The sequence below is a fragment of the Bos taurus genome, chromosome 3 (genome assembly GCF_002263795.3).
Source record: "Bos taurus isolate L1 Dominette 01449 registration number 42190680 breed Hereford chromosome 3, ARS-UCD2.0, whole genome shotgun sequence".
Classification (NCBI taxonomy): Eukaryota; Metazoa; Chordata; class Mammalia; order Artiodactyla; family Bovidae; genus Bos; species Bos taurus.
In genome coordinates this window covers 40,384,667-40,411,524 of record NC_037330.1, presented here as the reverse complement: position 1 = coordinate 40,411,524, position 26,858 = coordinate 40,384,667, and the positions used below count along the sequence as shown (strand labels likewise).

Here is a 26,858-nt window from a genome sequence, read left to right as displayed (position 1 = left end):
TTAGAAATACTAAAAGTCTTGTACTATAGGATTTTTAAAAATCAAGTTAAAATCGATCCATTTATTTTAAAATGGAAGCTCTATGACAGTACAGTATTTTGTCTGCTTTCTTAACTGCTTGTTATTTCCCTAAAGGAATGGCAATAAATTTAAATGAATGAATGCCATATTTTTTGGAGTTTAATAAAATAGTTAAAATTTGTTGTGTTCCTGTGTGCTATATTAAGCAATATATGATATATATATGTATACTGTCCATTTTAATTCTCAAGCAATTTCATGAAATTTCATCATCTAAGATTTTGAGTAATTAACCAATGCTAATATATCACAGAGTTGCAATATAAATGAATCCAGATCTGTAGCCATATTTTCAAAGTCTTTGCCTTTAGCTAATATTTGTTTTGTGTCTTGCTATTTCTTCTTTAGCTCACAGAGTTATACAATATCATTTGTTTTCTATAAAGCAATTAATATGTGAGTGATGGAAATTCTGAAAGCGTAAATTAAATCACAGGACATAAAAGTATATTTAAGTTATTGCATGTCAGAAGAGCAATATAGTGGTCATCCAGTTTGGATAATTAACTTAATGTTATAAAATATTTTATCCCAAATATAATAAAAGTACAGGCAACAATAACTTATGATAAAAATGTTATTGGGAATTAAAAATATATGACACTTCTAAAATTATATTTAACTGTGAGATTTAACTGTGGGTTGCACAATCTGATTAAAAACATTATTCACCAAGTTTTGAAAGACAAGGCTCTTGAGCCAGAATAAACAGAACACAAATCTAAAATAAAATATATACCATAGACACAAAATAAATAAAACGCATTTCTTTCGTGTTCTTTCTCCTTTGATAGAAAGAGACTGTTTTTGAACTCAAGAGCTAGATGTGTTTAAAGCAGAAAAAGAAGCAGGTTATGCTTAATGCTAGCTCTCTTCCTACCACAAGAAGTGCAGTGAACCAGACCCTATATTTTACCTGTGTCTCAACATGGTGAATTCAGATACACCAACTTTCCTTAAAATCAAATTTTTCCTCTAAGACTCCAGTGCAGGGATGGTATTATTATAGAAAATTTAATAGGCACACGCCTCAAGTGCAATTTATTACAAACATAATATGGTTATGATGAGTTAATCTAAGATATGATAAGAGTGGTCCAGATTAAAATCCCTGATCTAAAGCACCTTTGGTGCCTAATATTTTAAATAAATCAACTATTTCCAATAGCCCTCTGATACTGTAATCATATAGAAAATACACAGAAAAAAAGCACTTTAGAGACCACTGAAGTTTGATATGAAAATGAAGAAGGGCAAAGGCTAAACAAGAGATGGCTTTACAGATGGACATCATCAAATGGTCAATGTTGAAATCAAACTGATTTCATTTCTTTGTAGCTGAAGATGGAGAAACTGTATACGGTCAGCAAAAATAAGACCCGGAGCTGATTGTCGCTCAGATCATCAGCTTTCATAGTAAAATTCAGGCTTAAACTAAAGAAGACTGGGAAAAACACTAAGCCAGCCAGATATGACTTGAGTCAAATCTTGTGTGAATTCCCAGTAGAGGTAATGAATAGATTCAACGGACTATAACACTGTGCCTGAAGAACTATGGACAGCAGTCTGTAATATTGTACAGGAGGTGGTGAACAAAACCATCCCAAAGAAAAAGAAAGCAAGAGGCAAAGTGTTTATCTGAGGAGGCTTTACAAATAGCAGAATGAAGACAAGTGAAAAGCAGGCGAGAGAGGGAAAGGTACATCCAATTAAATGCAGAGTTTCAAAGAATAGCTGGAAGAGACAAGAAGGCCTTCTTCAATGAACAATGCATAAAACTGGAGGAAAAGAACAAAAGGGGAAAGACTAGAGATCTCTTCAGGAAAATTGGAAACATCGAGGGAGCATTCTGCCCAAAGATGGACACAATAAAGGATAAAAAAGGTAGAGAATAGTAAATGCTGAAGAGATCAAGAAGAGATGGAAAGAATACACAGAAGAACTGTATGAAAAAAAATCTTAATGAACTGAATTACTATGATTGTGTGGTTAGTCCCCCAGAACCAGACATTCTAGAGTATGAAGTCTAGAGGGCCTTAAGAAGCATTGCTATTAATAAACCTAGTGGATGCAATGAAATTCCAGCAGAACTATTCACATTCCTAAAGGAGGATGTCACTAAGTCAGCAAATCTGGAAGATCCAGCAGTGGCCACAGGAGTAGAAAAGGTCAGTCCTCATCCCAGTTCCCAAGAAGGGTAACACCAAAGAATGTGCTAACCATCGAACAATTGCACACATCTCCCATGCTAGTGAGGTCATGCTTAAAATCTTGTATGCTAGGCTTCAGCAGTATGTGAACCAAGAACTTCCAGATGTCCAAGCTGTGTTTAGAAAAGGAAGAGGAACTAGAGATCAAATTGCCAAAATTTGCTGCATTATAGAGAAAGCAAAGGAACTTCAGAAAAACATCTATCTCTGTTTCATCAACTATGATCAAGCCTTTGACTGTGTGGATCATTACAAACTGTGGAAAGCTCTTAGAGAGATGGGAATACCAGACGATCTTACCAGCCTCCTCAGAAACCTGTATGTGGGTCAAGAAGCAGCATTTAGAACCTTGTATGGAACAACTGATTGGTTCAATGTTGAGAAAGGAGCACGACAGGGCTGTCTGCTGTAACCCTGTTTTTTTAACCTATATGCTGAGAACATCATAAGAAATGCCAGGCTGGATGTTATAAGCTGGAATCAAGGTAGGCAGGAGAAACATCAATAACCTCAGATAGGCAGATGATACCACTCTAATGGCAGAAAGTGTAGAGGAACTAAAGGGCCTCTGAAAGAGTTGACTTAAGACTAAATATTAAGAAACTAAGATCACATCATTCAGCCCCATTACTGCATGGCAAATAGAAGGGGAAAAGGTGGAAGCAGTGACAGATTTCCCCTTCTTGGGCTTCAAAATCACAGCGGACTGTGACCTCAGCCATGAAATCAGAAGACTATTGCTTCTTGGCAGGAAAGCAATGACAAACCTAGACAGTGTGTTGAAAAGCAGAGATATTACTCTGCTGACATGGTCCGTGTATTCAAGGCTATGGTCTTCCCTATGGTCATGTATGGATGTGAGAACAGGACCGTAAAGGAAGTGGAGCACCAAAGAATCGATGCCTTTGAACTGTGGTGCTGGAGAGGACATCTCAAAGTCCCTTAACTGCAAGGAGATCAGATCAGTTCAGTTCAGTTCAGTTCAGTTGCTCAGTCCATCCAACTCTTTGCAATCCCATGGACTGCAGCACACCAGGCCTCCCTGTCCATCACCAACTCCCAGAGTTTACTCAAACTCATGTCCATTGAGTCAGTGAGACCCCTTGGACTGGAGCTTCTTTCAGGCTCCTCTGTCCATGGGATTTCCCAGGCAAGAATACTAGAGTGGGTTGCCATTTCCTTCTTCAGGGGATCCTCCTGACTGAGGGATTGAACCTGTGTTTCCTACATTGCACACAGATTCTTTACTGCTGAGCCACCAGGGAAGATGAAAGAATATATACAAAAGGTCAAAAAGCATATAAAAATAAGCCCCAAATCACTAGTGATTAGGGAAATGCCAATTAATACTACAATAAGGTACTATTTCACACCAACAAAAATAACCATAATTAAAGAGAGAAAATATGTTAGTATAGCTGAGCATCTGGAAAAACTAGTTCAGTTCAGTTCTGTTCAGTCACTCAGTTGTGTCCAACTCTTTACGACCCTATGGACTGCAGCATGCCAGGCCTCCCTGTACATCATCAACTTCCGGAATTTACTCAAACTCATGTCCATTGAATCGATGATGCCATACAACCATCTCATCCTCTGCCATCCCCCTCTCCTCCTACCTTCAATCTTTCCCAGCATCAGGGTCTTTTTAAATGAGTCAGCTCTTCACATCAGGTGGCCAAAATATTGGAGTTTCCTCTTCATCATCAGTCCTTCCAATGAATATTCAGGATTGATTTGCTTTATGATGGACTGGTTGGATCTCCTTGTAGTCCAAGGGACTCTCGAGTCTTTTCCAACACCACAGTTCCAAAGCATCAATTCTTCGTCACTCAGCTTTCTTTATAGTCCAACTCTAATCCTTACAGGGCCACTGGAAAAACCATGGCCTTGACTAGATGGACCTCTGTTGGCAGAGTAATGTCTCTGCTTTTCAATATGCTGTCTAGGTTGGTCATAACTTTTCTTCCAAAGAGTAAGTGTCTTTTAATTTCATGCATACAGTCACCATCTGCAGTGATTTTGGAGCCCCCAAAAATAAAGTTTGCCACTATTTCCACGGTTTCCCCATCTATTTCCCATGAAGTGATGGGACCAGATGCCATGATCTTTGTTTTCTGAATGTTGAGCTTTAAGCCAACATTTTTACTCTCCTCTTTCATTTTCATCAAGAGGCTCTTTAGTTCTTCACTTTCTGCCATAAAGATGGTGACATCTGCATATCTGAAGTTATTGCTATTTATCTCTGCAATCTTGATTCCAGCTTGTGCTTCATCCAGCCCAGCATTTCTCATGTTCTCCGCATATAAGTTAAATGAACACGGTGACAATATGTAGCCTTGACATACTCCTTTTCCTATTTGGAACCAGTCTGTTACTCCATGTCTAGTTCTGTTGCTTCCTGACCTGCATATAGGTTTCTCAAGAGGCAGGTCAGGTGGTCTGGTATTTCCATCTCGAAGAATTTTCCACAGTTTATTGTGATCCACACAGTCAAAGGCTTTGGCACAGTCAGTAAAGCAGAAATAGATGTTTTTCTGGAACTCTCTTGCTTTTTCGATGACCCAGCGGATGTTGGCAATTTAATCTCTGGTTCCTCTGCCTTTCTAAAACCAGCTTGAATATCTGGAAGTTCACGGTTCACATATTGTTGAAGCCTGGCTTGGAGAATTTTGAGCATTACTTTACTAGGGCATGAGATGGTGGCTCAGACGGTAAAGCGTCTGTCTACAATGTGGGAGACCAGGGTTCAAGCCCTGGGTTGGGAAGATCCCCTGGAGAAGCAAATGGCAATCCACTGCAGTACTATTGCCTGGAAAATCCCATGGACAGAGGAGCCTGGTAGGTTACAGACTATGGGGTCGCAAAGAGTCAGTCATGACTAAACGACTTCACTTTGGGCTTCCCTGGTGGCTCAGAGGGTAAAGCATCTGCCCACAATGCGGGAGACCCGGGTTCTATCCCTGGGTCGGGAAGATGCCCTGGAGAAGGCAATGGTAACCCACTTCAGCACTCTTGCCTGGAAAATCCCATGGACAGAGGAGCCTGGAAGGCTATAGTCCGTGGGGTTACAAAGAGTAAGACACGACTGAGCAACTTCACTTACTAGCACATGAGATGAGTGCAATTGTGGGGTAGTTTGAGCATTCTTTGGCTTGCCTTTCTTAGGGATTGGAATGAAAACTGAAATCCTCATAAATTTTGAGGAAGGAAGTATGGTACAACCACTTTGAAACACAATCTGAAAACTTCTTAAAGTGTTAAACATGAATTTGTCATATACCCAGCAGTTCCATTTCTATCTAACAAAAATAATTTTAAAAATGTCTACACAAATATCTTTGTACAAATATTCAAAGCAGCATAATAGCTGAAAAGTGTACATAACTTATTTCCCTCAACTGCTGAATAAGTAAACAAAATATTCAATCAAAGGAATACCGTTTGGCAAAAAAAAAGAAGTGAAGTACTGATATATGCTACCACATTGATAAAGCTCAAAAACATTATGCCAAATGAAAGAAGCCAGACACAAATGTCACATACTATATTTATTCATATAATTAAATTCAAATGTTAACTTCATTCATACATTTTGTTCACATAAGATGGTCAGAAAAGGTGTATGTATAAAGATACACAGCACATCAATTGTGTAGGTTTGTGCATGGACTCAGGAGTAGAAATTGATGCAAGCTTTCCTTCTGGGGTGATATAAATATTTTAAAAATGTGATTGTGGCAAACTTCTATAAATTTCCTAAAAATGATTGACTGATAGACTTAAAGAGAGTAAATTTTATGGTATGAAATTAACTCCAATAAAGTCGATAATTTAAAAAATCACATATTTATAGAAATCAGCCAAAATAAGAAAACAAATTATATAAGAACAGGCAACACTGTGCTGTAACTATAGGGAATAGAAAATACTACTTAAAGAAACTGACAGGGGAGATGGAGGAAAAAGACATCTCTTTAATTAAAGACTTATTCTTGTTTTGATCTAGACATTGAGTTTTAACAAGAACATCATTTGCCATTTTTCCATGAAAAATGGTGGCAATGATAACGTCACAATTTTCCCTTAATTAGATCTTGTTAAAAGCCCTTTGTCGCAAGCAAACCTAATCACGTTTTAAATAATGAGAAATGAAAGGAGAACAAAAATAAAGAGAAAGCACTCACTCATATCAGTACATTAATGAAATTAATATAGCTGAGAATGTCATATCTGGAAGCTATTCAAATGGAAACTCTGTGAAATGTTATCATTTACAATTCAGAGACATATGAATGGCTTCTGCTCACCAGTACATTCATGATTTAAATCCAGATTAATTCCTTATATGCTGAGCCATTTAAATATCAAAAGCAGAAGGCAGGCCTTATTCCTCCCTAAGATTGACAATACAAGCTCATTTACCAGACATTCCTAGGACAACAGATGAACTTACTTTTTCACCCGGAGGACCAATTGGACCTTGTGGACCAGGAAGACCCTATTTTAAAAGAATTTATTTCATACGTCAAGTATCACATCATAAGAACACACTTTTAAAATAGTAAATGATGAGCCCTCTATATCACATGCAATGAGCTGTGAGTATTATATATATCCCCCACTTTCTGCAGAAGATTTTACAACACTGGAGTTGTATACAAGGTACTCTTTTGGCAATGGAACTGTAATGTGATCCTATTCAGAACCCTCCCGCAGGTATCCTGGCATTCCATGAGCACTGAATGACTCATTTTACTCTTAGAAGAAAGAAAAGCCTCTGCAAATTTGTTCAAAAATTTTTTAAAAGGAATAAAATAGAATGAGCTTTGTACATTCATACATAAACTCTCAGCCCTACGTAGAAAATTTTGAGGCTCTCAATTTTCTTGTATAAAGGTACCATCTTACCCCATTACCTCAATAAAAGGTGTGATGGCTTAGACTTACTTGAGGTCCTGGGTTTCCCTGCTGACCAGGAGGTCCCGGCTCCCCTTGAGGACCCTGACATAGGAAAATGGAAAAGAGTCTTTAACAGAACTATTTCACATAATAGGTTTTGTCTTTTGGATTGAAAAATAGTTCCCATATCATGTTTCCCTTTAGAGAATCTGGAAAATCTTGCAAAATATTAATGCTAGCAGAAGAATTTGGCAAAACATTGTAAGAAACCTTAATTTTAGATTTAGCAACAAAAATGGTTTGCTAGTATTAGAGTACAGAAATGAGTTACTTTATGGATGTCTTGTACATACCATGTTCCCTTTTGGTCCGGGGGGGCCATCCACACCGGCTATACCCTTCAATGAAGAAAAAATATACATGAGTATATACAAGTTCAGATGCTACAATAGAAAATATAAAAAACGAACCTAATAGCATGATACCCAGTAACCTAGGGTAACTAAAAGCCATTTTAGAACTCAATGGAAATGAGGGAAAAAGCAAGGTCTATACTCTCCTCTCCATGTCCATGGAGACATCCTGGCAGTATTTTCTACTGTGTGTTGGGAAAAAGAATAAAATACATAAACTAAAAGGAAGAGAAAAGAAAGAAGCAGGTGGAGTGAGTACACTCAGTTAAATTGATAGGCAGCATCATTAGGTCTTAGATTATAATAGTGAAACTTTGGCTGTCTACTGAAAGCTTTTACAGCTTTCTGGCTTTAAGACTCCGGCAATAAGCTTTCCCTAGAACATCTTGAATGTTTTCAACAATACATACAGGCTGTCCAATAGGTCCTGGAGTTCCTCTTGGTCCTAGCAAACCTCGTGGACCCTAGGAGTAAAAAAGAAACAGATTATCAAAAAAAAAAAAAGGCCTTCAAAACATGTCTCGTCTTTTAAAAAAACACATTTTAATGTAATGTTTTGATTAAAATATTTATTCACCCTCTTTCAACACACCAATAAGGGCATTTAAAATAGCATTTTGTGTGACACAATTACCTAGTGTTTATATTGAGCCAAAAGCCAAAATGAATGAGTGAGTCTTTAATATAGGAACTGTATCTTTGAGTCTATGGAATTACGTATGAATCACTTGTGAAACTTTCAATATAGGAAATATTTTAAAGCTTTAAGTAAGTAACTTTTGTGCCATTTTCCAATTTGAATAGCAACGCTGAATCTTATTAAATCTTATAATTCAAACAGACTACACAAAGAGTCTTGATGCTCATTTATTTTACATTTAGGTAAATTCCATCTTGAGAGAATATTCTACTGAGAGAAAGAAACAAACAGCTGGAGGACTATATTAGGAAGGTTATAGAAACCACTTTCATGATTTTTAAAATTATTATGATTTAAGCAAGCATTTTCTTCTCTTCTTCGCCTTCTCCATTTTGTTCCTCCTTCTTTTCCTTCTTCAAAAAAGTCAACAGTATGGTTTACTGTTATATTTACTTGAGAGACTGAGGAGCCTGGTGGGCTATAGTCCAAGGAGTTGCAAAGAGTTGGACACAACTGAGCAACTAACATATACAAACATGCTTTGCCTTTGAATTGACAGGTTCTATAATGTGGCAAACTAGCAGTAAAACTAAGAGGTCTGCTTCTAGTGTGGATCTTTGATTGACTAGGTTTGAGTAAACCTTTCCAACTCAGTTTCCTCATTTGTAAAATTCAATGGAAAAAAGGATATAATTTAATAAATTTTATAGTTATATTTGATATATACTAAACACCTCATTTTTTGTAGTAACAGTAGCAAGCACCTCATTTTTTGTTTCCTCTAGTAATAATTGTTTATCCTAAACAAATAAAAAATTATAGAGGTATTGATATAAAAAATTGAAACAAAATAAACAGCCACAAAAACTAGATAAGGTTTTTTGGATGACAAGTTGTTGTTTAGTCACTCAGTCATGACCAAGTCTTTGTGACCCCATGAACTGCAGCACACCAGATTCCCTGTCCTTCACTATCTTCTGGAATTTGCTCAAACTCATGTCCATTGAGTAGGTGATGCCATCTAACCATCTCATCTTCTGTCGTCCCCTTCTCCTCTTGCCCCCAATCTTTCCAAGCATCAGGATTTTTTCCAATGAGTTGTCTCTTCGAATCAGGGGGCCAAGGTACTGGAGCTTCAGCATCAGTCCTACCACTGAATATTCAGGGTTGATTTCCTTTAGGATTGACTGATTTCATCTTGCTGTCCAGGGGACTCTCAAGAGTCTTCTCCAGTGCCACAGTTTGAAAGCATCAATTCCTCAGTGTTCAGCCTTCTTTATGGTCCAAGTCTAACATCGGTACATAATTACTGCAAAAACCACAGTTTGGACTATAGGAACCTTTGTTGGCAAAGTGATGTCTCTGCTTTTTAATATACTGTCTAGGTTTCTCATAGCTTTACTTCCAAGAAGTAAAAGTCTTTTAATTTCATGGCTGCAGTCACTGTTTGCAGTGATTTTGGAGCCCAAGAAAATAAAATCTGTTACTGTTTCCACTTTCCCCCCATCTACTTGCCATGAAGAGATGGGAATGAAAGCTATGATCTTAGATTTTTGAATGTTGAGTTTTTAGCCAGCTTTTTTTCACTCTCCTCTTTCATCTTCATCAAGAGGCTCTTTAGTTCTTCTTCAATTTCTGCTATTAGAGTGTTATCATCTGCATATCTGAGGTTGTTGATATTTCCCCATGCATCTTGATTCCAGCTTGTGATTCATCCAGGCTGGCATTTTGCAAGATATACTCTGCATAGAAATTAAATAAAAGTGTGAAAGCATGAGCCTTGTTGTACTCCTTTCCCAAGTTTGAACCAGTCTGTTGTTCCATGTTTGGTTATTTAACTGTTGCTTTTTGACCTGCATATAGATTTCAGGAGACAGGTATGGTGGTCTGGTATTCCCATCTCTAAGAATTTTCCAGTTTGTTGTAATCTACACATTTAAAGTATTTAGCATAGTCAATGAAGCAGAAGTAGATTTTTTTTTTTTTAATTTTCTAGCTTTTTGTATGATCCAGCAAATGTTGGCCATTTGATCTCTGGTTCCTCTGCCTTTTCTAAATCTAGCTTGTTCATCTGGAAGTTCTGGGTTCTTATACTATTGAAGCCTAGCTTGAAGGATTTTGAGCATTATCTTGCTAGCATGTGAAATGAGCACAATTGTATGGTAGTTTGAACATTCTTTGGCATTTGCCTTTCTTTAGGACTGAAATGGAGAAGGCAATGGCACCCCACTCCAGTACTTTTGCCTAGAAAATCCCATGGATGGAGGAGCCTAGTAGGCTGCAGTCCATGTGGTTGAGAAGAGTCGGACACGACTGAGCGACTTCACTTTCACTTTTCACTTTCATGCATTGGAGAAGAAAATGGCAACCCACTCCAGTGTTCTTGCCTGGAGAATCCCAGGGATGGGGGAGCCTGGTGGGCTGCCGTCTATGGGGTTGCACAGAATCGGACACAACTGAAGCTACTTAGCAGCAGCAGCAGCAACAGGACTAAAATGAAAACTGACCTTTCCCAGTCCTGTGGCCACTGCTGAGTTTTCCAATTTTGCTGGCATATTGAGGGCAGCACTTTAACAGCATCATCTTTTAGGATTTGAAATAGCTCAGCTAGAATTCCATCACCACCACAAGCTTTGTTCAAAGTAATGTTTCTTAAGGCCCACTTGACTTCACATTCCAGAATATCTGGCCTTATATGAGTGATCATACCATCGTGGTTAACTGATTAATTAGGACCTTCTTTATGTAGTTCTTCTGTGTATTCTTGCCACCTCTTCTTAATCTCTTCTGTGTCTGTTACGTCCTTGCCATTTCTGTCATTTATTGTGCCCATCTCTGCATGAAGTGTTCCTTTGGTATCTCCAATTTTCTTGAAGAGATCTATAGTCCTTCCTGTTCTATTGTTTTCCTCTATTTATTTGCATTATTCACTTAAAAAGGCTTTATTATCTCTCCTTGTAGTTAAGATGTTATATCCCACATTTTTTTCCTCTCAATTTCCTAAAATTTAATGACAGAAGAGCTGTAAGTATCCTTTTAAAATGTTTTTTCACATAACAAATTACCTGGTTAGGTTAGGTAAGATTGCAATTATTAGTGACTTTATATTTGTAACACCAAGCACTATTCCTCCTAAATAGGGTATTATTTAAAAAGAAAAAAAAAAAGAAAGTTGCTTACAGCTTCACCTGGAAGACCCCTTGGTCCTATTTCTCCATCTTCTCCCTGTCATGGACATAATGAATAGGATAGTGATGTGATCAGACAATGCAACATTTCAGCATGGCTTTCTTTAATGTTTTAATTTTAAATATTTCTTAAAAGAAATGAACTTTCATATACCCTTATTCCATCTTCACCAGGAGGACCAGGAGGACCTTGAGGACCTCGTTCACCCTATTAAAGAAATCCAAATACAATTAGAATTTGAAGTAAGCCAGAATATTTATAACTCTATCCTACAGCTATCCTAGCAAAAATAATGAAACATTTGGTAGAAAAACTTATGCTTTATTTTCTCTCCTGAAAACACTTCAGAGATAAGTCATAACTTTATATTAACTGGCATTACAATTTAGTATGCAAGGAAAACATTCCTTCAATTTTGAAAACAAAAAGATTTAAATAAAATATCCAAATAATTTTCAGACTTTTAATTATTACAAACTAACAGAAAATTATTTTGCTGAAGATTGTCTTCATTCTTCATGGTGCATGGATGCACTTTGCTGATTTTTATTTAAATTTTCTCTGCTTCTTAAACAATTCTCATCAATTCAGCACAATTCTGGAAGACTAACAAAGCTTCAATTTAAAAAAAACAAAAACAAAATTATGTATTTCTCTCAACGTGGCACACAGTAGATATTTTGCTAAACTTTCATGGGACTCTCTTTTCTTTATCTTTCTTTTTTTCACTTCTAATTTTCTTAAAGATTGCCTCACCTTTATTTTTAACTTTTGAAGAAGAGTAATGTGAAGATCTAAAGCTGATCTCTTTTGAGAGACCACATCCTGGCTTAATTTCCCACTAAAACTACTGACTGGATTGCTGTTCAACATTGTATATTGTTAATAAGCCCTAGTAAATTATAAATTCCTGCATTGAATTATAAACTTATATTATCACAAAGAAGTAGTCTATGGTATCTCGATCTACCGGCACCATCTAACAAGTATAATAAAATACATTGCCCAGTATATTGTAATATTAACTACAGATTGCCTGCAGGTGTCTTTTGAATATATCCATAGGCAAAATGTAAGAAAGAAATTGAGGTAATTATCAAAAAATTATCAAAAAATTAAATCTCTATACTTGTTCTGTAAATATATTTTGCGTATACATATACATCCTGTAGGAGGGTACAGCAACCCACTCCAGCATTCTTGCCTAGAAAATCATGGACAGAGGACCTGGCGGGCTACAGTCCAGAGGGTCACAAAGACTCTAACAAGACTGAAGCGACTTAGCATTTACACATCCATGTACCTAAAGATTCTGCCTCAACTTATATTTGTGTAAAATGAGTATTTTAATATCTAAAAAATTAAAAAACATAATAATATCCCACATATAATTCTACTTATATTTCTTCATGTATCTTTTAGATGTACTAATTTACATGAGTTCACAAATACTTAATTTTCTTATTTCTTAGTGCAGCTATTTAAAATATTTCATAGTATTCTTCTATTATCCCTGTATAAAAAGCAATAGAATGGTATATCTCACCCTGTGACCCTTGTCACCTGGTAGACCTGGAAGTCCATCAAATCCTCGATCCCCCTGTAAAAGCATCATCATCACCATCATCAACAACGTCATATTCTGAGCTTATTTCTGAACTGTAATTTCGAATGTTAAATATTATTTAATATCAAGAAACTTTATTTTAAAATATAAAAACTTCAGGAGAAACTGAGTGAATATACAAACATATGAGACGAGTTCCTGACCTTGGCCCCGGGTTCTCCTGGCATTCCTCTTCCTCCATCAGCACCCGGACGACCCTGACAGTACCAAGAACATGACTAAGCAAAAAGGATTCCAAATAGCACAGAGTAAAAGAAAATAAAATAACTGATGGTTTCAGATGCCCTCAATATGCTCAATGAAAGCAAATCATACCCTTTTTCCAGGTTTTCCTGTTGGACCAGGAGGACCTTGGACACCACGTGGGCCCTATATTAAAACATCATATTTAATTAATTTTATAGAATTCCAGTTCAATAAACTCAATCACATAGAGAAATGGTTTTAGAATTTTATATCTTTTTAGTTTTACCTTAATCACTTTAACACACAAAAAAACTGTTTCTTGTATAAAAGTCCACATAAAGCAAGAAGATAAGAGAATCAATTTTTCTACATGGCTCCTTGCCAGAAAAAGTCATACTATTTTATTAAGTTTTTATAGACCTATGATTACATGTAAACAAAAGGAATGCAAAATGATATTTTAAACTTAAAAAATTCTCAATTACTAAATTCATTCTCAAAACCTTGGGGTTTTACATTTTCCTTGACTGAAAACATTTCATTTCATTCCTCTTCTCTTTCTAATCCCTTTGCTTTCAAATTTCCCTTCTTTTATGGAGATCTTCTCCTAGATATTTATTCTTTTATTGCAAGTATCACATTTGATTGTAACCATTTTTTGTTTTGGTTTCCATAGTTGAGTCTCCCATTTAACTGTTAACCACCGCAACTTTGGACTAAATCTTTTTCTCCATTATACTTCTACAGTTTAGCACAGTGCCTGGTACACATTTCTGGAGGATGACTTGGCAAACTCAAATTCAATTACTGACTGGTGCCATGCCATCTCAGATTAAAGTTTTAAGGTCCTCAGTATCTTTCTTGAGGTAGTTCAGTACAATGTTATATCAACATACAATGTCTTATTTGTGAATTAATATACATGTTTTAAAAATAAAATTGCACAGCTTATAATAGATAACATACAGATCCATTAGAAATATGACATAGGCCTTCAATGGCACTAGTGGCAAAGAGCCTGCCTGCCAATGCAGAAGGCTTTAGAGATGCAGGCTTGACTCTTGGCTGGGAAGATCCCCTGGAAGAAAGCACAGCAACCCACTCCAGTATTCTTGCCAGGAGGATCCCATGCACAGAGAAGCCTGGTGGGCCACAGAGTCACAGGGTTGGACATGACTGAAGCGACATAGCATAGCATCTGTTTTTAAGTTTAAACAATATGAATTTAATGAGTGTGGTAGAAAATGTAACACACATTTGAAATTACAAATAATTATTATGACAGCTTTGACACAATGATTATAGAAACATGAAATTAAAGTTGCCTAATAGTTAGAGATTAAAAGAATATAGCTTAAAAATACTGTAGAAAAAAATTCTATCCTATACCCCAGCTGGACTGCAAGGAGCAATAATAACAGGACAAATTCTGTTAGTTTTTAATGAAAGTGATCTTTCATTTGATAGTGCATCTCACTGGAATTAAGGAAAACTACAAAGACCATGAAAATTGCTGCAGCATGTTTTCAAATTCACCCATTTTGTAAAGAGGTGAGTTGGATCCAGAAATTCATAAACTCTAAAAGGCTAAATTTCCTAACTTTTCAATATTTTTATTCAACCTTTTTATGTAATTCTCAGTTAAGGTACAAATGCTTTCCATCCATTTATGACAATACTTAATAGGCATAAAAAAAAAAACTCTCACATTCTGTGTCACTCAAATATCTTTCTCAATTTAGGGGAATATTTTTTCTCATTTCAAAATAAACTGTGGTGCATCCAAACATGGGAATATTAACTCAGTAACAAAAACAAATTAACTACGGATGTGCTCATCAACTGCAACAAATTATGCTGAGTGAAAGAAGACAGTTTCAAAAGATTACATAATGTATGGTTTCATTTATACGATATTCTTGGAAACATAAAACTGTAATGGTGAAGAACAGATCAGCAGTCAGTCAGCTATTAGCAGTAGGAAGAAGATGTGACGGTAAAGTGGTATCAAGTAATTGTTTGGGGTTCTGTAACTGTTCAATATCCAAATGATTGTGGGGGTAGTTAGGGAAAATGCATATAGGTGTTCAAATTCACTTTTACAATATAATATTGTTAAAATAAAATCGATTTTTTTTAAAAAAGGAAAAAATAGATGACCATTTGAAAGCTCCTGCAGCCAATCTGAATCTATACATATTGAGTAAACCAGGAAGCATTTTCATTAAAAAAATGAATGAATTTTAAAAGTACATGATACTTTGTTGTCAGTTTCTAGAATAAGTATATTCCATAATGTGTTTACAGTGTATGTTTCTATCTACTTATCATTCAAGGAAAAATAATACTTTAAATTTGGCACCATGTAAATATATTGTAGGGCTTCCCAGATGGCTCAGTGCAGGAGACTCAGGAAACGGGGGTTCTCTCCCTGGGTCGGGAAGATCCTCTGAAGTAGGAAATGGCAATCCGCTCCAGTATTCTTGCCTGGGTAAACTCATGGACAGAGGAGCCTGGTGGGCTGCAGTTCATGGGGCCTCAAAGAGTTGGACACGACTGAGACTGAACACACATGCATGTGCAACGATATGTGAGATCTTTCTAAGAATTTCAGCTCAGGTGTTCTCAATTTCTCTTGATTTCCTCAGCTCTACAAAGGATTTAAAGTAAGCTTCTTTTAGCTATATTAAATATCCTTTCTGAGAGAATTTATTAGATTTGGTCTCCACAAGAAACATTTTAGGCTTGTGTCAGGGTTGCTATAAGTACAATCGCAATGGTTCTGCTTTGCTCTGTACAATTTTAAACCAATTTAATATTCAGAAGACCTATTACTATCAAGACTTTACAATTCTAGCTTATTATCTTCTTCTAATATTATTTAAATTAATCAAATTATTGGTAGTCAACTGACCATTAGAAATTTTTCAATTAAAGAAGTTGATGTGAGCTGGAAGGCCATGTAAGTAATTTCTTTACTCCTAAAACAAATGGCAGACCCTTCAATTACCATAATAGATAAAATAAATTTAAATATTAAATAAGTGAAATAGGTTAATTTTTACCTGAGGACCTGGATCACCCATCTCACCTTTGGCCCCAGAAGAACCAGGCCCGCCCTGTAGAGAAAAAGTGAAGACATATTCATTTAATTTTGTAATTCTCTAATCAGTTATGTCCTACTATTTTCACTTGAAATAAACATTATTCAAAATACATTTCTTCAAATATGATTTTATTAGTTAATACAATAAAATTTCCAAGTCTTCTGAATGAAACACATCTCTTCTCAGATTTTGACTGTATTCGCATGTGGGAACTATGTTTAAAAGCTTATATTTACTGATAATCACACAGAAGCCAATTTCATGAGCTCACACTGAGATATTCTCTAATGTGTATGCCATCAGAGCACTTACCACCATACTCAGGCATTATTTATCATTACACTGTGGTGCAGTACTAGAGAAAACACATTTTTACAGACTCGGGTACACACTGAATCCATTTATACAACTTGGAAACATGCTAATGCTTTTATACTCAGAAATTTCTGAAACGCTGAATTCTATAGCAATAAAACATCAAAAACAGATGCTATTGCTATCATTATAATGTCCTGAAATAATGTTAAAGCATTTTTCCCCTAGATTGTTCTGTATTAATTTTCCCCACAAAAATAAATCCTATGACAAAGCCTCTTACAAATATTTACATAAGTCAAGAAGTGCAACAAAAATCTGGCACATTAACTGGAAAAAATATAAAATCACTTTATAAAAGTGCTGTGAGTTTAAAAAAAATAAATACTAGGCCATTCACCCTCCTAAAGAGCTTTAAAACATTAAAATTGAACATAATGATAATAGTTACTTCATGCTGAAGTATACTTTGTGTGTTTAAAAAGTTTCTGATTTATTTAAATCAATATTCTACTAAATATTGCCTTGAATCAAAGTGCAAAAAGGCTAAAATTATGCAAAGCCTGAAAATGCTAGGTGTTGAGAGCCTCCTGGTGGCTCCAAAGTAAAATAACTGTTAATGTGACTGCCAAAAAATATGGCAAGTCAAGTAATATGAATATTCCAGTCTTGAAGATCATGCTTGTAATCTTGCAGTTAAATTTCTTCAAGAAAGAAACTGGAGTTCTACATTAAATGAGATTATTATTCAGACCTGAATGCAAAGAACAGTCCAATAATCTAATTAATTTATTACATTGTATATCTGTATATAAGCACTATCTACTTAACAGATTATAATTACTTTGCCCAAACACTTATTCTAAAAATTGTCATGCAATCATTGACAGTAACAGAAAAAGCAAAAGAACATTTTCAAGATTTCCTAAATATTTTATAATATAGATCTCCTTTTATCTATAAAGGCAATTGGAAATAAATAATTGAATAAAGGAAGTGCTCATGGAAAGAATGAAAATATTTATGTCTTAAAATATTGCTCCTTTTTAAAATCTTAATATATAAAACATTTTTAGACTCTAAAATTAAGATTATTGACAGTCTGTAATAACTTTATGTTTTGGAGCAATGAAAATAGAAGAGAAAATGGTGAAAACAAACAACGTGATTACTTTCTTTCAATACCTACCTTTAATATTTTAGGAAGCTAAAACACTCTATAACAAAGACTTTAGTAATAAAATCAATTAATCTTGGATATTACATTGAGAATGGTAATGTAATAACATGGGTGTTAATGTTTCCCTTTGCAAACATGCTGTGAATGTCTGGCCCTAAATGACTGGTGAAAACAGAACAGCTCAATGTAACAAGCTTTCATGGATTCTGTTCATCACTGCCCTTACCCTATATAAATCCACTAGACTTGTATTTGTCAGGATGATAAGTAGGAAAATGCCTTTAATTTTTAGAGATTCTAGACTGATGTTTTAAAATTAAACAATAGGTAGTGTTTCCCAAGCATTCTTGAACATAAGATTCAGCCTGCTGCATCATTAAAAATACATTTTGTCAGTTCCAACCCTAAATCTGCCTCTCCAACTCTGAATTTGCCTCATCAGAGTCTCAAGTTCCAGGCTCCAGGAACTTTCACTTTTAATAAAATATACACATGATTCTTCCACCCCCATATCTGTAAAACACCAGCATATTAGTGATTTTCCTCAGTCATGTAAATTTGTTATTACTAATAAGCAACTAAACATTAATTCTATTTCTTCCTTTGTTAACTGACATAAACTCTTTCATTTCCTTATTATATTTTGTAAGGCAAAGCAGTAAAACTATATGATAAATATATAATAATGCATTTAGAAATGTATAATTTAAATTCTGTGGAACATACTGCCAGAACACATGTTCCACATGAGCTCGTATGATTGAGTGTATAGCCCTGAAAATATATAAAATGCTATAAAATTTCAAGAATGAATTCAAAGAACTATATATATATGGAAAAATACATAAAAAACACTTGAATAAACTACATGAAGAAAACTAGCATCTCAATAAGGTCAATAAAACAGAATTAGAAAACTATTTAATTGATCATATTTGAATAAAAAAGTTTTGCTGTGTCTAATCAGCAAACCAAAAGTAAACTTTTAATGTTAAGCATAATAATTTCTATAAGTACCATTATTTCAATAAAGTATATTGCACATATAAGATCATATCGAAAGCATAGTATGGCTTTTAATATCAAAAACAAATACTTAAATTATAAATTATTCCATTAATTTTAAAATCAATGTAAAACTAGGCTGGAATTTTTCAGTTCTTTTCTCTTTAAAAAAAGTATGATTTAAAAAGAATCTTTTGTGTTGTGTGTGTGTGTGTGTGTGTGTGTGTGTGTGTGAATTGCTATAGTTCTTAGCATTTGGTAAATTTCAAAATATTTGAGATTATTTTTAAAAAATATAGACCACATTAGCTTGTCAGTAAGCTTATAAGGTATAACAAAACACATTTTCCAAGAGCCTCTGAAAGACAAAATAGCTTTTCTAATATCTGAAACAATTCATGAAATACTATAGGCAACTTAAAGTTTAAGCCACGTCTCTTGTTTTCTCCTAAGATTATGGACAATTTTTCATTAGCCTCATATATTTTTGCTTTTTTAATCAATTCTTTTTAACCTAAAATTAAATCTCAAGAATTTATTGTAAAATTGAAATTCAATAACTCTATTGTGCAAATAATTAGTATTGTTTTAAAAGTTAATAATTGGATATGTGATTTAATTATATTTTTCATTGTATTATTTGAGAACTTCCTACTGCAATTTTTCATTAAAATTTACTGAGGACTGAATTCAAATAGCTTCTTTTAAATGGAAACAAAATGAGGTGTAAGTCTATTTATTTACCTTACTTTCACCAGCCAGAGATATGAAAACAGCCTGACCAAAGCTCACAAGGAACTACGAATACAGGAATTTAAATATATAAAATCTTATTGGATAACCTACCACAGGACCCGGTCTTCCAGTCAGACCCATTGGGCCAGGTGGACCTCTCAGAGCAATCTAGAAAACAAAATAAAGCAAATTCAGGAACGATACCTTGGATGAGCATATTAAACCACAATAATTATTTGTACAAGTTGCCCTTGAGTAACAGCATGATCAACAGAGGCATAATAGCTATGTAGAAAGAGTGATTACTGAAGAATCGTTTCTAGAATGACAATGATGTAAGTATCAAATTTTTTTAACTGTTGTAACTTATATAGTCTTATACTATATATTTATTATTTATCTAATGATAAAAGTAAAAATATATTTTAATATCTAATAAGAAACTTAATATCTGATCATTTTTCTACTCAAATGTACATTTAGAATATTGCATAAATTTCTCTTCCATATGTAGGTGCAATTCTCATTGAAAATACTTTCAGTTGTGAACAAATTGAGATGCTTTTTAAGTAAGTTTTCTAGCAATATCTTACAAAAAGCTATGACAATTCAAGCCAAATAAAAGCAAAATTGATCAGGAAGTGTTAAGATAATATAGCTATTTTAACAAATCTCAAATTTAGTGCTTTATGGAAAAATACATTTATTTTATAGAATCATAGGCATAATAGACTGATTACATGCACTATTGACACTGAATATTAGAAATGTGAAATTAGCACACTTGTAAAGCTGGAACAATTAGAGTAAAAAGATAAATATTTGACAGGTGTTAAATTAGTGTGGTGTGCTATTTTTGAATATTAGTGATTCCAAAGATGAATATTTAGATTACCATTAGCAGATATAAAAATATTGCAATAGAAATAATATGTAAAATCATATTAGAAAAGTGCATGAGATGAAAACAGTAATATCTCCAAAATTACACTACTGACTCACCATGAGATTTTTGACAATACACTTCTTAATCCTTGAGATTAAATATCTGAAAAATTGGAATTATAATGCTTGCTACCTATTTCCAAGTAGATTAAAAGGACTAATAAAATTAGGAATTCAATGACCTAATAAACTATTTAAGCTCAAATAATTATCTAAAACTTGTCCAAAGTAATATAATTTGTAAGTTGTATGCACCATTAGTAAATCAATTTAAATATTTTTAGACTTCTATCATGTCAAGATCTAATAAACAAGTATTTTAAATTTTCATTGTCTTTATAGATGATGTAACCAAACAATGATATTTTTTCAAATAGACTTACATTTTCATATAATGTATACAGTCATAAATTAATGATGATAAATAGTTATCACCAAAATGATTTATATCACTTAGGAAGCAGGAACTCATATCCATACCACTGTAAGCCTTTTATTTCCTTTCTCCTTGAAAAGAAAACAAGACTACACTATGAATAAAAGTATTATATCACTTTCAACTCTTTCCTGATCCATTCTTTTTATTTCTTTATTTTATTTTAATTGTAATGGAAAAAATTTAAAAATAAACAATTTTATATTCTACATGTATGCAGATAGTGGAAAACTTTTAGTTGACAATAAAGTATGAACTGAGCAGGTCTGGGAAAAATAAAATATAGATTACAATGTTTCACACATAGACTGCATATTTGAAGGTTTCTTTCCTACACAAGAATGCCTAAGAAACTGAAATTTCTGGATTAATTGGATATCCTGAATAATCTGTAAGATTAGGTGGAAAAATTATTTAAAAGTTTACCCTCTTTATTCATTGATCACCGACATACGACATACGCCTTAGCAGGGAAAACTGGATGTGAAAGATAAAGGACGTTATGTATAAATTCACCATCAGCCCTCTTTGAATAAAATTAGAAAATGTGTGTGTTATGGTTTGTGTGTTTTTGCAAGAATTATGTGTAGTAATACTGCAAAGGCCAGTCATTTAAATTCAATATCAAATAAAATATTCCTACCGGAAAAACAGATATTTTCTTAGCATCTTCTCCATCTAGATTCAATATACTATATAGAATTTTGTTTATAATAGTAGCACCCTCCAGATACATACACACACACACACACACACACACCTCACACACTCTCTGTCTCTTTCTCTCTCTCTTGTGTAATTGAACACATAATCAGGTTATGGGACTACATGTTGATCCTTTCTTACCCGAGCCTGCTGAAGAATGGCCTGGGCCTGAGCTTCCTGAGCAGAGACGGTTGGTCCTTTGGAACTATCACCGCCATAACGAAACTAAAAAAAAGATAATAACGTACAAAAGCTCAAAATCAGACTTTCTCAAATAGGTGCCTTAATTACCAGTTTAAACACTACTTACTTAAAATGATGGCATTTTACAAAGTGTGAGGTAATTCCATCATGAATCATACCTTGATTTTTTTCTAAATTTTCCTTTTATTAAGATATGGAGGTTCTCTAGACCATGCTTTACCACATTTAGAAGAGACTACAGAATCTACAATTTTAAATTCCATAATTTTTGAAAACACTGGAATAAGCCATCATCCATTTCTTTACCTGTGCAAACGCTACCCACTCTATCCACTCATTTGTGAAAATTCTAAATGCATTCAGTTCAACAGTGTTATCGATCAACTGCTATTTTCTGAGCAAAACTTCTAGAATCTCTGTGAACACAGAGGAAATCTTCCTTGAGATGGATTCAGTTTGTTTACCTTAAGTAATTATACTAGGAAACATCTTTTCTGTATCCCTTCATAAAATGCTAAAGCTCCTTTTGATTTTTAACTCAAAATGCAGGATGAATAAGTTTCTCATGCTATATTATTATTACTTGAATCTATATTATATTTAAATAGATAAACCTATTTTTTCACAAGAACTTGGGCAACTTCATAAATCTTTTTGAAGTATATTTGACTTACAAAGTTGTGTTAGCTTCTGGTATTACAGAGAAGTAATATGTATATATATATATATATATATATATGGGTACTATATACTTTATCATATTCTCTTCTACTATGATTTATTATAATTTAATATATCTGCCTGTGCTATACAATAGAACCTGTTTATCTTTTTTTATGTATAGTAGCTTTTATCTGCTAATTCTCTACCTTTCTTCTCCTTTGGTAAGTATAAGTTTGCTTTTTAAGTCTGTGAGTCTGTTTCTGTTTTGTATATAAGTTCATTTGTATCATGTTTTAGTTTTCACATATAAGTGATAATGTATGATATTTGTCTTTCTCTGTCTGACTTATTTCACCCAGTATGATAATCAATAGTTTCATCCATGCTGCTTTTTATTAATAATAGCTGAATAGTATTCCATTATTATATACATATATTTTATATCCATTCATCTGTTCCTGAACATTTAGGTTGCTTCCATGTCCTGGTTATTGTAAAGAGAGCTGCTATGAACACTGGGGTACATGTATCATTTCAAATTTTAGTATTCTCTAGATATATGTCTAGGAGTGGGGCTCTAGGGCCATATGGTAACCCTATTTTAGTTTTTTAAGTTTTAGTTTTTTAAGGAACCTTCATACTGTTTTCCATAGAAGGTGCATCAATTTACATTCCCAGTAACAGTGTAGGAGAATTTCCTTTTGTCCACATCCTCTCCAGCATTTATTATTTGTAGTCTTTTAAATGATGGCCATTCTGACTGGCATGAGTTTATATCTCATTATAGTTTGGATTTTTATTTCTCTAATAGTTGGCAATGTTTAGCATCTCTTCTTGTTCCTATTGATAATTTGTATGTCTTCTTTAGAGAAATGCCTACTTCAGTTCAGTTCAGTTCAGTTGCTCAGTTGTGTCCGACTCTTTGCGACCCCATGAACCACAGCACTCCTGGCCTCCCTGTCCATCACCAACTCCCAGAGTTTACCCAAACCCATGTCCATTGTGTCAGTGATGCCATCCAACCAGCTCATCCTCTGTCATCCCCTTCTCCTCCTGCCCTCAATTTTTCCCAGCATCAGGATCTTTTCAAATGAGTCAGCTATCCACACAGGTGGCCAAAGTATTGGAGTTACAGCTTCAACATCAGTCCCTCTAATGAACACCCAGGACTGATCTCCTTTAGGATGGACTGTTTGGATCTCCTTGCAGTCCAAGGGACTCTCAAGAGTCTTCTCCAACACCATCAATTCTTTGGTGTTCAGCTTTCTTTATAGTCCAACTCTCACATCCATACATGACCACTGGAAAAACCATAGCCTTGACTAGATGGACCTTTGTTGGCAAAGTAATGTCTCTGCTTTTTAATATGCTGTCTAGGTTGGTCATAACTTTCCTTCCAAGGAGCAAACGTCTTTTAATTTCATGGCTGCAATCACCATCCGCAGTGATCTTGGAGCCCAGAAAAACAAAGTCAGCCACTGTTTCCCTGTCTATTTGCCATGAAGTGACGGGACCGGATGCCATGATCTTAGTTTTCTGAATGCCTACTTAGTCTTACCATCTATTTCTTGATTGTGTGTGTGTGTGTGTGTGTTTAATTTAATTTAATTTAATTTTTAAAGTTTACAATATTGTATTGGTTTTGCCATATATCAAAATGAATCCGTCACAGGTATACATGTGTTCCCCATCCTGAACCCTCCTCCCTCCTCCCTCCCCATACCATCCCTCTGGGTCATCCCAGTGCACCAGCCCCAAGCATCCAGTATCGTGCATCGAACCTGGACTGGCGACTCGTTTCATATATGATATTATACATGTTTCAATGCCATTCTCCCAAATCATCCCACCCTCGCCCTCTCCCACAGAGTCCAAAAGACTGATCTATACATCAGTGTCTCTTTTGCTGTCTTGTATATAGGGTTATTGTTACCATCTTTCTAAATTCCATATATATGCGTTAGTATACTGTATTGGTGTTTTTCTTTCTGGCTTACTTTACTCTGAATAATAGGGTTTTTGTTTTGTTTGGTTTTTTTTTTTGGTTTTACTGTTGTTGTTATTAAGCTATATGAGATGTATATTTTGGAAATTAAGTCAGTGATGGCTGCATATTTTGCAAGTATTTTCTCCCAGTCTATTGGTTGCCTTTTGTTTTGTTTATGGTATCCTTCACTGTGCAAAAGTTTATAAGCTTGATTAAGTCCCATTTGTATTTTGCTTTTGTTTCTATTACCCTGGGAAACCGACCCATGAAAACATTGTTATGACTTATGTCAAAGAATGTTTTACCTATGTTCTCTTCTAGAAGGTTTATGGTATCATGTCTTACAGTTAATCTTTAAAACATTTTGAGTTTATTTTTCTGTATGGTGTGAGGGTGTGTTTGAACTTTATTGATTAATATTTGGCTGTCCAACTTTCCCAACACTACTTGATGAAAAGACAGGCTTTTCCACATTGTATATTCTTTCCTTGTTTATCAAAGATTAATTGACCATAGGTATGTCAGTTTATTTCTGGGCTCTCTCCTCTGTTCCATTGATCCATTTGTCTTTTTGTGCCAGCATTATGCTGTTTTGATTACTGTGACTTTGTAGTAAAGTTACTTTCCTGAAGTCTGGGAAACTTATGTCTCCACCTTTGTTCATTTTCCTAAGTTTCGCATTGGCAATTCTGGGCCTTTTTTGGTTCCATATACATTTTGGGATTTTTTTTTAAAATTCTATTGATAGTTATATGAAAAACAACATGGGTAATTTGATAGAGATTGCATTAAATCTGTAGATTGCTTTTGGGTAGTAAGGTCATTTTAATATTAATTCCTCTGTACAACTTTAAAAAGCAATCTTAAGGTAAATTAAATAATTTGGGGGCAATGAATAATAACAGTATAAATATATGTTATTTAAAAAGTATCAGCTAGTGTCTATATGGTGGTAAACAGTATACTAATTTTATGTAGTACATGAAATGCATGCACCCATATGACTCAGGACAAAGTACACAATTAAAAATACTAAGTCCTTTAAGCTTTGTTTTCAAAATATAATGAAATAATAAAGGCTTAGTTCTACTGCAAAGTTAATATTTACCAGAATTTTGCTTTATTGAATTTTCTAGTTACTGGAGGCTGCTTCAAGTATCACTACCTCACACAGTAGATTTTTGATTGATCTATAATATGATTCTGCAATATTTTTCAGCAATAGGATGACAAAACATCAGATTATCTTTATAACAATAAAAATACATACCGGTAACACTAACATGGTACCAGGAGGACCAGGTAGACCATCAGCCCCTGGTAAACCAGGACGTCCTGGAGGACCCTAGGGAAGTAAATGAAATCATCAAAATTAATAAATAAACTTTGAATGCCATAACTCTACATTACCTAATTTTTAATTTGTCCTCTACTCCTTGGTTAATCTTTTATTAATAGTAAGTATATCTAGAGAGGACTGTATTTCACTGCACTAGTTTTACAGAATTTAAATGATACATAAATTTATTGCTACTCAAGGAAGAAGAAAAAAGGGATTTTGCAAGAAGAATTCCTACAGACTTAACATAAATAGTCTATTTCACCATGTGACCCAGGACATGATCTTCAAATTAGGATGCATGCTTATTAACTCATTCTACCAGCATTCAGCTAAACATTTGTAGTAGTTCCTGGAAAATATGTCTTAATTCCAAAGGAAGAACTTGCTCTAATGTATCAGGTTCATATAAAAAAAATTGATTATAATAATAAAAAATTTCTTACTAATTATAAGATCAATGCATATTCTCTCCTCTCATTTTTAAAATTATAGTTAGAAAAGTTAAACAAAGCTCACATGTTATTCAAGTGAGAAGAATAATATCTTAAATTTGTAGAATATACTTTAATTCTTTTTATTTAAGTTGCATTCTTTTGAATCCCTTCACTTACCCTCTCGCCAGGGTCACCAGGGGGTCCAGTGGGGCCTTGTAGACCTGGAGGACCCATAAGACCCTACAGAGAAATAAACCATGATGAGTCAGATTCCTGAATTTATTAGTATTCAGGCAAATTCATTCTACCAAAATCAAAGACGAACTCTTTATATTTCATAAACAAACACTTTCTCCCAAACAACTGGCCTATTAAACTTCCCATAAAAAGAGAACATATATGGGCCACTTTATAGCTAGTTCAACTCTTCCTCTACAAGGCTGTTCTCAGGGTAGACACAGACATTCCATGGAAGAACAGAAAAGGAGATCCTGCCAATGTTCAGTCCCTGAGGTGGAAGCTGGTTCCCGGCTCTTGTGAAAGAAATGGTATACT

The 26,858-nt window shown here is 34.5% G+C and overlaps 1 protein-coding gene across 4 annotated transcripts in view; it reads right to left on the bottom strand.

Annotated features, from left to right (window-relative positions):
• COL11A1 (collagen type XI alpha 1 chain) overlaps nt 1-26,858 on the bottom strand; it is a 226,127-nt gene that overhangs the window by 119,147 nt on the left and 80,122 nt on the right. For all 4 annotated transcript variants that reach the window (XM_024985040.2, XM_059881885.1, XM_059881882.1 and 1 more), the window contains 14 exon segments: nt 26,481-26,543; nt 25,798-25,872; nt 21,815-21,898; nt 19,699-19,755; nt 16,311-16,364; nt 13,375-13,428; nt 13,203-13,256; nt 12,979-13,032; nt 11,586-11,639; nt 11,424-11,468; nt 8,014-8,067; nt 7,544-7,588; nt 7,239-7,292; nt 6,745-6,789 (listed from right to left, as the gene is read on the bottom strand). In XM_024985040.2, coding sequence (XP_024840808.1) covers nt 6,745-6,789; nt 7,239-7,292; nt 7,544-7,588; nt 8,014-8,067; nt 11,424-11,468; nt 11,586-11,639; nt 12,979-13,032; nt 13,203-13,256; nt 13,375-13,428; nt 16,311-16,364; nt 19,699-19,755; nt 21,815-21,898; nt 25,798-25,872; nt 26,481-26,543 — 792 coding nt within the window.